The sequence below is a fragment of the Sander lucioperca genome, chromosome 19 (assembly GCF_008315115.2).
Source record: "Sander lucioperca isolate FBNREF2018 chromosome 19, SLUC_FBN_1.2, whole genome shotgun sequence".
In the NCBI taxonomy this organism is placed as follows: Eukaryota; Metazoa; Chordata; class Actinopteri; order Perciformes; family Percidae; genus Sander; species Sander lucioperca.
In genome coordinates this window covers 9,413,950-9,425,168 of record NC_050191.1, presented here as the reverse complement: position 1 = coordinate 9,425,168, position 11,219 = coordinate 9,413,950, and the positions used below count along the sequence as shown (strand labels likewise).

General features: G+C 38.5%; 1 protein-coding gene across 6 annotated transcripts in view; it reads right to left on the bottom strand.

The window, feature by feature from the left end:
* The window catches only part of ryr3 (ryanodine receptor 3), a 134,257-nt gene that overhangs the window by 6,144 nt on the left and 116,894 nt on the right, over positions 1-11,219 (bottom strand). For all 6 annotated transcript variants that reach the window (XM_035995490.1, XM_035995491.1, XM_031322229.2 and 3 more), the window contains 15 exons: positions 9,806-11,088; positions 9,650-9,702; positions 9,420-9,579; positions 9,176-9,262; positions 7,856-8,053; positions 7,599-7,729; positions 6,750-6,792; positions 6,295-6,422; positions 5,762-5,822; positions 5,297-5,443; positions 3,647-3,781; positions 3,124-3,280; positions 2,937-3,001; positions 2,291-2,391; positions 2,157-2,208 (listed from right to left, as the gene is read on the bottom strand). In XM_035995490.1, the coding sequence (XP_035851383.1) occupies positions 2,157-2,208; positions 2,291-2,391; positions 2,937-3,001; positions 3,124-3,280; positions 3,647-3,781; positions 5,297-5,443; positions 5,762-5,822; positions 6,295-6,422; positions 6,750-6,792; positions 7,599-7,729; positions 7,856-8,053; positions 9,176-9,262; positions 9,420-9,579; positions 9,650-9,702; positions 9,806-11,088 (2,801 nt within the window). The remainder of the gene's footprint in view (positions 1-2,156; positions 2,209-2,290; positions 2,392-2,936; positions 3,002-3,123; positions 3,281-3,646; positions 3,782-5,296; positions 5,444-5,761; positions 5,823-6,294; positions 6,423-6,749; positions 6,793-7,598; positions 7,730-7,855; positions 8,054-9,175; positions 9,263-9,419; positions 9,580-9,649; positions 9,703-9,805; positions 11,089-11,219) is intronic.

Genomic DNA, 11,219 nt, shown 5'->3' with positions numbered 1-11,219 from the left:
CGAAACAACACCGTCTCTCTCGCTCTCTCTCTGCGCACGCAGACACACACACACACACACACACACACACACACACAGTCCAGTTCTGGTGGTTGATTAATGCAGATATGTGCTGTTTAGCGCTCATAACGGGCTGGGTGGGTAGCGCACTGCCATGAGTCCATGAGGCTAATGTCTGATTACTCCACATTTTCTTTTTTTAAAGATTATTTTTTGGGCTTTTCCGCCTTTAGACAGGACAGCTAGCTGAGAAAGGAGAGAGAGAGGAGGAAGACATGCAGGAAATCGTCACAGGTCGGATTTGAACCCTGGACCACTGCGTTGAGGCATAAACCTCTAATTATATGTGCGCCTGCTCTACCCACTGAGTCAACCCGGCCACATTACTCCACATTTTCATAGTGATATTTTGTGATTACATTCTGAATCTGCAACGTTCTCTGTCAGGTAAATCAGTAAGTTAGTAGTAGGGTATACAGGGGAGTTGCATATGAAGTGGTTTGGGGTCCTTCTGTAAGTAATTTTGGGGTACAATTTGGTTTTGATGAATTCTACAAGCAGCAATACCACAGGCCAAGCAATTGGCCATTCCAAACAGGCACATTTTCAACGGGCACTGCACTGGTATTCAGACAGTAAGTCATAAAATTGCAAAAACGTCATAGCATGGTATGCCGTAAAAAACTCATAGTATAGTATAAAAGTCTGTATGTTATGTTATAGAAATGAGAAAAAAAGTCATAGTATAGTATGTCATAAAAATCGCAAAAACGTCATAGTAAAGTATATTATAAAAATGAGAAAAGAATTCATAGTACGTCATAAAAATGGCAAAAAAGTCAGTATGGTATGTTATAGAAATGGTAAAAAAGTCAGTGTATAGTATGTCATAAAAAAGTCATATTATAGTATGTTATAAAAATATCAAAACGTCATAGTATAGCATGTCATAAAAATGGCAAAAAAGTCATTATGGTATGTTATAAAAATGAGAAAAAAAGTCATAGTATAGTGTGTCATAAAAAAATCATAGTATAGTATGTTATAAAAAAGTCATAGTATAGTATGCTACAAAAATGAGAAAAAAGTCATAGTATAGTATGTCATAAATAAATGGCCAAAAAGTCAGACAGTAAGTCATAAAATTGCAAAAAAGTCATAGCATGTCATAAAAATGGCATAAAAGTCATAGTATAGTATGTCATAATAATGTCAAAAATGTCATTGTATATTATGTTATAAAAAGTAAAAAAATGTCATAGTAGTATGTCATAAAAAAATTCAAAAAAGTCATGGTATAGTATGTCACAAAATGAAAAAAAAACGTTATAGTATATCATAAACATCGTAAAAAAAGTCATAGTATGGTATGTCAAACAAATGAGAAAAAAGTCATAGTATAGTATGTCATAAAAATGGCAAAAAAGTCTTAGCTATAGAATGTCATAAAAATGTCATAGTATATGACAATGAGGAAAAAAAGGTCATAGTCATAAATATGTCATAAAAATGAGAAAAAACGTCATAGAATAGTATGTCATAAAATAGTATGTCATAAAATAGTATGTCATAAAATAATTTCAGAATAAAGTATGTCAAAAAGTTTTTGTTAAAGGGTTACGATCAATATTTACTTCACAAAAGTAATAGCAAAGACCGCTTCCACGCCGACCGTGATAGGGTTATGTGTCACAAATCCTACAGGGTTTAGGTTAATACATCAAAGTATCATTTGGATTAGGACCTAAACTGAATGATCTATAAGGCCTAGTGCCTTTATTTTCTGCAGAAACACTAAAGACTTAATTGTGTTTACAACATCAATGCTTTGTGACTTTAGAATTTTATTTTCAGTCTGCTAAATTTGTGACATAAAAACAGTGCACATCCAATAAAAAAAACTTGAATCTTAGGTGCACAACAATAACAAGTTAATATAAAAAAGGCAAAGTATACCCACGCTTTGCTTCTTCCTCCTGCTGAGCTCTACTTATGTAACATAACAAGTGGGTTGAAATGTTGCACAAGCAAAACCTACTGAAGTTTCTGTAACCTTCCTTTGCTGTTTTAAGATTGATCAGACGTGAGATCTCACGGAAGAAAATGCTGTAGAGAAGTTAAGTTTTCAAACATAGGTTTGGAAACTCATCACGTACCTGACCCGTGTGTTCAGTCTCGTCCTTGTTAATCAGGTACATAAGGAAAAACCTGCACACAGGTGGAACATGATTGGTGTGAAAAAATGTCCACATTGTAAATCAGAAATACGTACTGATTTTGCTGCACTCACAGATAGTTAGCTAGGTTGTGCTCTTGTAAGGTGTGGGTTTCAAACCCGTGAGGCGTCCGGTCAAAGTAGTCATTCCCAATGCCACAGATGAAGCATTTGGTCTGAAAGAGGAATAGGAGGGGTTGTTTTCATTTTGATACAGGGATACAGACGGTCAACCTATACTTAATACTCTTATTCTCTACTGTATATAGGTTGATTTCACACCTGTAGTTTTGTTCATTTGGCCCGGAGAAATAAGACATTTTTGCCTTTTAGTTCTGGTTGATGTTCACACTGACTTTTTACAAAATAATTAAGAACTGGAAGCATAACGTCTTAGACTGACAAGTAACTCATTAAGTTGACAGTTTTGGCAATTGTCGTCCTGCATCATAATTGCTAAATAGGCCTATGTGGGGAATTCAAATTACAGTGACTGAAAGCAAATCATGCCGCATTTGACTGAAACTGATGTGTTCATCCAACTTCACTTCACATACGAATGGCCAACAGGTAGGAACAGGACAAAAAAAAATGGTGTTTTTTACCGTTATATTACAGGAGAAAATAGTTACTGTTGTTTCCCTCACTTTTAAAGAGGACCACGAACACAACACACTCCTCCTTATACACAGATTCGCTCCTGGCTGCACCTGAGTCTTACCTCCATGTCCTCCTTCACCTGCTCCTGTTGGTCTCTCAGCTCACCAAAGGCATCAATGATCAAACCTGAAGGAGGGTGCAACAGTTGGTCATAGAACTAAGCATGACTTATAACACATTTTTAGTGGCATTTATGCTTTAGGATGATGAACACCGATAAATGGCATGACAAAGTAAAGATGGTGTACCCTGAATGATGGCCAGCAGGATGACAATGACAAAGAAGAAGAAAGTGATGTCAAACAGGATGCGGTAGAGCTCATAGGGGTCTCCAGCTGGGTCCTCCAACTCGTCTCCAATACCACCTCCAGCTCTCACACCCACGTACATGTGGAACAAATAGCACTGCCAAGAGAAAAACAGGAAAGTAACTTAGAGCTTTACTTTTTAAGACGAAAAGTATTAAGGTAGCTGCATCTCAATGTGTGTCCTTAATTTCACAAAAAAGAAAAAAAACTATATACCATGCACTAAATGTGGCTAAGGATTCAGTGTGCGACTAGAAATTTCATCTAACGCTAGAAAGGAGATAAAAAGCATAAAAATATTATAATGCCTAAAGAATGGCCCTAATACGCTGTCGTAGGTTTGTGATGTTTTTGATTTGCATGATTATAGTTTTGAAAATTAATCCTCATTCTAAATAAAAGCTTTGTCAAATCCAAACATTCAACTAAATAAATATATATAGTCGAAGGCAGCCAGGCATACCGTCATCATATCGTCACACTTCATGTCAGGCTCGTCTTCATCCTCGCTCTTATTGTAGAACTTTCTGAAGAAGTTGAAGGCCACCACGGTGTAGAGATAGACGACCACGGCCAGCAGACCCACAGTCAGCACGAGCTAGGAGGAGAAAAAGTCAATTGAAATACAGAACTTAGATGCATTGGAACATCATTTCATTTGACCTTTAATTAGTCCCAGTCACAATTTGAGCTGAGAATTGAGGTGGCACAAGCCCCTTTTCTTGTTTAACTGTAGATTTTGAGAGTAATCTCTGTTGCTTTTGTCAGAGAACTGAATCAACATCAGGGCCGTTTTCTTTAAAAGAGAAAGTTGAGCACAAAATAACTGCAATATTTTCAAGGCCTCTAGAGCTGAATTTAGGATCTCAGGGCGGCTTTCATCAGTATTCAAAGACTTTGGAGACCTTCAACAATTCAGTCAATCAAATTCACGGCATTACAGAACTTCTTCATGCTCCACCAGTGACCTGCAATGTACGCGTTTGTTGTTCTGCATTAATATTTGCATGCTGCCAGTTGCATTTACTGTCAGAAAGAAAATAAAGATGATGGAAAATAATAAAACCATGAGACAATCTAAATGTTTCAACCCATATTTCAACCATTTATTCACTGGCCCTAACCCTTTTATTCAATAGTTTTAGCTAACTATTTTAACTGTTTATCCATTTCTTTTAAATGGACTGCATTCATATAGCGCCTTTCTCCCTTTCTAGACAAAGCGGTGTACAATTTTTCAACTCTCTCGGAGCTGCCATGCTGGCCTGTCCATCGGGAGCAACCTTGCCAATCTTGTGATTAAAGGATGACGTGCTCAACATCCAAAGCCAGGCTTTTGACTGGCTATAAGTATTTCAATCGTTTATCCATATCAATTTAGCTAATTATTTGAGCTGTTTAAGCATTACTTTTAGCGACTTATTTCAGTCATGCATAACCTTTAGCTAACTGTTCAGACTTCCCAGCTTACATACTTTCAAATCGTAGTGAGAAGTAAATCAAAACCGATCTTATCTTTAATTTGTCTGATGAATAAAGAAAGAAACTAGATACAAGTTATCTATACCTCGAAACCTTTTTTTTATTTTTTTTTTTATGCCACTTATCCAACAGGCAAACAGCAAGTCCTGTCGCCCTTTACTTTTATTCATTAATTTATTTCTCATGATGTTTATTTCTAGATATCCTGTGAGCTGGAGGACTGAGAATGTTAATATACATACAGTTTCTAGTTCAAAGCCCCATCCTTTTTTCCAAAACATAATTTCTTGATTTGATTATCTTGGTGTTAAATATGAATCACGATGCTAGTTGTTTTGTCCCTATTATCTACCACAGATCACATGTACTGTACATGCAGATTATTTGCAGAAACAAGTATCTCAATGTTAGATGAGGGCCTAAAATAACAGTATTTCTTCACATCCTTCTAAACTTATAACAATTCAAAACCCCATAAACATGTTCTTAATTTTAAGGCTTTGTAGTTATGAGTAGGAGCTCAGAAAAAGGAAAGTTATAAGAAAAAGCTGCTCTGTGACACGAGTATGGAGTGATTATTATTGATCTTATTATCTGTACTCTGGCTTCCTCTGCTGGTTGAACTAAGTACCTGCTTGCCGTTGTGAGTGACAGAAGACAGGATAGTGCGAAGGGTCTTGAAGCCCATGGCGATGTCCAGCAGATGGGCAGCAAAGAAGAAGTTGTTGAAGTGTCCAAAAACGGACATGGTGGCGTACCAGATCAGATACAGAAAGTACTGCAGAAAAAAAGGCTATTCATTAGTGACAAATGATGGTTTAATAAAAAACATAAAAAAACATTTCATTGCACTGCATATTTGTATATCTGTCCTTTAGCATGTACAAAATGTTATAGTAGAGTTTGGCATATTATTGTGACTCATGAAGATTTTGCATTTTTTTTAAAACACTCTCTTGCATTACAGAATAACCTTAATAACCAAAACCCTGATCACAATTTAAACATTTGTATAGCTCCTTCAAGTTTTTTCACTTTATTTCTCCCACAGTGCTATGAATACAAAGTGCTTTCAGTACACATCAAATAAACTTACATTGTCAGTCAGAACCACGCCCATTTTCCAGATGTGGTACTTTGTATCAATGGAGCTTAGCCTGCCAACGAGAAAACAAAATTTCAATCACAGTAATGGCATTGCTCTACTGGATTGTTTAAGCTTAGCGATTGACTTTTATATCTGAACTCATCCAACAGCATCAGTTTATAGGCACTTATGTCAGGTAATGCTCAAACTTTCAGGCCTGAGTGGCTGTTTTAGCTCAGTCGGTAGAGCAGGCGCACATATATAGAAATGTACTCCTCGACAAAGCGGCCGCGGGTTTGACTCCGACCTGTGGCCCTTTGCTGCATGTGATTCCCCCTCTGTCTCCCCTTTCATGTCTTAATCTGTCCTATGAAAATAAAGGCCTAAAAATGGCCAAAAAAAGTATCTTGTCGTGCGCCTGATTCAAGCCTTAATTTAAAAGCCCTTGAAGTACAATTCTTAACAACCTCTTAAGAGAAAGAAACGTCTGTGTTTTTTCGGTGGTTGTAAATTGAGAAAACGTGTGCGAGTGTAGTTCTCACCAGGAGAGCAGGGAAGCTTCCTTCTCTACAGTCTCCACTGTTGGGTCAAAGTCCAGAGCGCTCTTATCCAGACCTAAGAGCTCAGCGATGCGTTCAGCTCCATACAGGTCACCGTATTTGTTGATCACCTACACATTCAGAGGTAGGACAGCAGAGATCAGCTCTGTCCCTTGACATCTAACTGAGAAAGAAGTCTAAAGTCTGTTTTAAAGACGATGCAGCGACCCAGAATGTTCCAGGGTCTGCCCAGCAAAAACTTAATTTTACTATTATTTTACTACTTACTACTTGATATGACTCACTAGGAATCCAGATACAATATTACTACATATCTAGTTATATCTTTTATTTTTGTGTCAGGTTGATCAGTTGTCACTACTTTGTCAGTTTTGAGGGATCCTAAAAACACACTTTACAGTATTGTAACTTTGACCTGAAATTCTTCTAATACTCACCTTGCGCTTGATAAACTTGTCCCAGTAGTTGCTGGGGAAAGACCTGTTATAGAAAATACAGGTGAGACTCAGCAAACAAATAGTTTCATTAGAGCAATCTATTAGAAAAGCTTTAATAATATATATATATATATATATACACATACACTGTATTGCACGCAAAATGTGTCAGCCCACAAAATGTGTCAGCCGGGAATGATTATTGATTTATCTATCTTTCTTCTTTTTTTTGATGTGATTAAAATTATTATGGCAGCACAAGTTTGTTTGTTTAAAAATGAGAAAATCCAGGTGAAAACTGGTGCAGTTTATTGAAGCCCCTCATGCGTTAATAGAATAATTGTTTATTCTATAAAATGTCAGAGAAAATGAGGACAAATGCCCACACGCTTAGTTCAATGTCGTGTGCTGAGGTTCTGGACATGTTTTTCTGCTCAAACAACAGTTAAAAAACCCAAAAGTATTGAGTTTATAATAATATGAAATGGAGAAAAGTGGTAAACCCTCACGTTGGAGAAGCGGGAACCAACAAATGTTTGACATTTTTATGTGATGAATTACTTAAAACGATGAATCAATTAATACTCTGAACTTTCTCATGCTGATCACCAAGGTGGGAGACAGATAAACAAAAATAGATTTTTATGATACTGATGGATATTGGAACAAGCAGGATTAGGTGGTTATCGTCAGTTTACTAGAGAAAGTGGTACGTGTGTGTTGGTGAGGAAACAATAAATCTTATTTTCATTACAAAAACAAGTTGTTAAATGAATCACATAAATCATAAAGAGGATCCAGATTTCAGACTAATGTTAATGCCAGGTGTGAACGAGGCCAGTGTCCTACGGGGTGTTGATGACGAGGCGATCCCACTGGCCCTTGATGTCATCGTCAGACGGCTGTTCGGTGATGTAGAGACCGTCAAATTCAAGCTTCCTGGCAATCTCCTTCTCTCTCTTGAACACCACTAAAGGAACCTAGTGGCAAAATATTAACAATGGGTGACTAAAACTGTAACTTACACAATGGGATCATCTGCAAAGAAATTATTCTCAGCTCAGTGAAGTCTGTTGAAGCAGTAATAGTTTAATGAATATACCTACCTTCAGACAGTAGTACCCAACCAGACAGACGAGTGAGATGACAGTGTGAAATATAGCCAGGAAGCGCAGCGTTGGTAACATGTAGCCAGTGCTCTCCTGCAGGCTAAATTCATCCATGTCGAAGAGTGTGTCCACATCATCCTCGTCTTCCCCATCCCAGGTGCTTTCCTCATCGATTTCTTCATCAGGTTCAGTGACCTAAAGAGCAAATAGTATATACCACATATACAGTACAATGAATAATCTGTCATTTGCCTTTTTCCCACTACACATTTCTTACATTTGCGTATAGTTTTGGTTTCACTCTTTGTCCTTCAGTTTCCCTAAAATGATTGCTGGGTATGTTAACAGATCATTACATTGAAATCAAGGTGTAATGTTTTTTAATGATACCTCTGGACAAGGAATATGTTTAGTATTCCCCCAACACAGCATAGCAATGAACAGAAAAAAAAACCCATTTCTGGTGGCTAAATCAGACTGCTTAAGCTTCACATCGGCTCCAGCTGAACTTCTGAATGCATTTTTGTATGGAATGAGTATTGTCAAGAAGTTGGCACTGAATGTCTGGTCTTGTACAGCTAATTGTGTTAAGACAACATTAAGAGAAGTTTGGCTTCTTTTGTTGAATGAAAAAAAAAAAAAGGTTTTGATGAAACACAAGTTGGAGAAACTGATGAAACAATCATAACTTAAAAAGAAAGACTAAATGTTTAGGCTATGCTGCTATATTTTGTATATATACACTGATATGTTCATACTTTCTCTAAAATAACATAATTGTACCACATCACACAAATTTTGAATTGACGTCAAACTGGTGAGCAAGGTTGATCAGTTTGGGGTGTGTGTGTGTATGTGTGTGTGTGTGTGTGTGTGTGTGTGTGTGTGTGTGTGTGTGTGTGTGTGTGTGTGCGTGCGTGCGTGCATGCATAAGAAATATCTCAATATTATGATATGGTCATATCACACATAAAAAGATATTGGAATATATCATATATATTTGATACGTCGCCCACCCCTTGCTATGTTTACTGTCATCTACAAGTTTTCAAACGAATTTTCAATTTGAGTGGATTTGAGTTGAGTGCCAGAAATACATCTTACAACAATCTTTTAATCATGTCATCTTGTTGCACTCTCTGCTTTTAAAATTGTTTAATAGCATCTTTTATCTCAATGCATGCAACTCTTAACTCCTACTACTAAACAGTAGTGGAAGGACACGCACATTACATTGTAGTTTATTAATTTTATTTGTTTTCTGAAAATTCTGTTAAAATTTGCACTAAATATGGATGGAAACTTGACTTGAGCTACCTTGTAGAAGAGAAGAATGAAGTTGATGGCAAAACACACAAACAGAGCCAGGAAACGCAGGGTGTAGAAGTTACGAGCCAGGTAGTTCTGTAGGGAAAAGGTTTAATTAGACGGCTTCGTTATTTCCTATCCGCATTCTGGAAATAATTTATAGAAAAAGGAATGAGTGCTGAACCAAACAATATTGAAGAAAAAGACATTATAAAACTATTTAAAAGAAAGCATAAATAGTGTGAGAGCTTACCACAATCTTGGTCATTAAGACGTCCAGACCAGCAACGATACTCATCATGAAGGCGGGTGTCGCCCCTTTAGGCTGACTCGATTTGGTCTTGGGCTTCTCCTCCGCCACTGGCTCCTTGGCCTCGTCCTTTGGCTTGTCCTCCTTCTCCTGGTTCTCTGTGCTGTATTCAAAACAGTTCGTTTTATTTTGTATGATGATAATACATTTTCCTCTCACTTAATTTTACTCACTCTGCTTTCTCTGGTTCGTTCTCGGGGGTTACAACAGGCTTGGCAGCGGCTTTCTGCAAGAGTAGTAATACATGGGCTGAGAGACTGAATGGAAGTGATAATGGTAAGCAGGTATCTACAGGGTTTAAAATCATTAATTCAATTGTGACTGCAAACCTTTTGATCAGTAGTGGACGTCTCTGCACTCAACTCGGAAACATCACCCAGGCCAAGCTCAATATGTTTTCCTCCTTCCCTCTTGGGATTGGACAGCATCTCCAACATTGCGTCCACCTCTGCCAGGTCGCCTGCTGGTGATATGGCATCATCTAAGCTTCCTGTTGACTCTATGGCCTCCACTTTCTCTCCTTCGATCACATCTCCGTGGATACCGAACTGAGTTGGGTCAGGCATGTTTCCCAGGATGTCCGTCACCTTTATGTTCTTGGCTCCCTCAACCAGGCCACCACCAAACATGGAGGACCAGATGACGTGGAAGAACCCAAAGATGAGGCCGTAGATTCCCTTGAAGAAGCCGGTGAAAAGCATCCAGAAGAAGGAGAAAAAGCTGGTGATAATCTCCTTGATGCTCAGCTTCTTGATTTTCTTGAACTGCTTGCGCACATTTTTAACCGTAAAGATTTGGCGGACATGGCCAATCTTCTTCTTGACTGAGCGGCATGCGGTGGTGAAGGCTGAGGCCGACTCCAGGGTGCCCTCTTCCTCTCCAGCCGCCTCGTCCATGACACTGTGTGCATCTTCCTCTTCCTCCTCCTCAGGTTGTTCACCCACATCTGGCTCAGAGATCTGTGAGGCTAGCTGCATCTCAAAAATTGTGTCCTCGCAGAAATTCACAAACATCTCCATCTTCTCGCTCTCCGTGCCCTCGTTGACCACATCAAAGATGAACTGACGCTTGGACTCTTTCACCTGCGGCTTCTCCCACTGCTCACGGCTTGACTCGCTGATCTCAAAGTACACCCTCTCAATGCGTTTTGCGCTGCCCATGATTTCGATACGACCCAGATAAGGCTCGAAGTAGCTAAGTACACTCTCTGCCAGGTCTAAAAAGGTGGCGAGTCTGGAGTCATGTGGCATGTGTTCAGACAGGTTGGTCAACAGCACTGCTATGTTGAAGCCAATATCTTTAGCCGGCTCGTGGAACCGCTCCACAAACTCTTTGTAACTGAACATGTCATTTTCATCGGCCTCTGCACACGAGAGCAGGAATTCAATCTCAGACTGGCTGTACTGCATCTGGCTTTCCATTGACTTCTGGAACTCCTTCTTTGAAATAATGCCTTTACACTCAGGGTCATACTCTCTGAAGCTGTCAGAGGACGTCAGGTCCTTCAGTTTAAGGAAAATATCGAAGAACTTAAGGATCACCTCCACATTGTTAGAAGACTCCACCAGAGTGTCAACCATCTGCTTTCCAATTGTTCCGTTCACCACATTACCTAATCATACACAAAGATGATGCATTATATACTATAGGACTTGTGAAACTTAAAACGTATCTGTTTAGTCTGGCTTTTAATACGTAGCAGTGGTGTGACAATTTCATTCTTCTGTTTCTTTATAACTATAT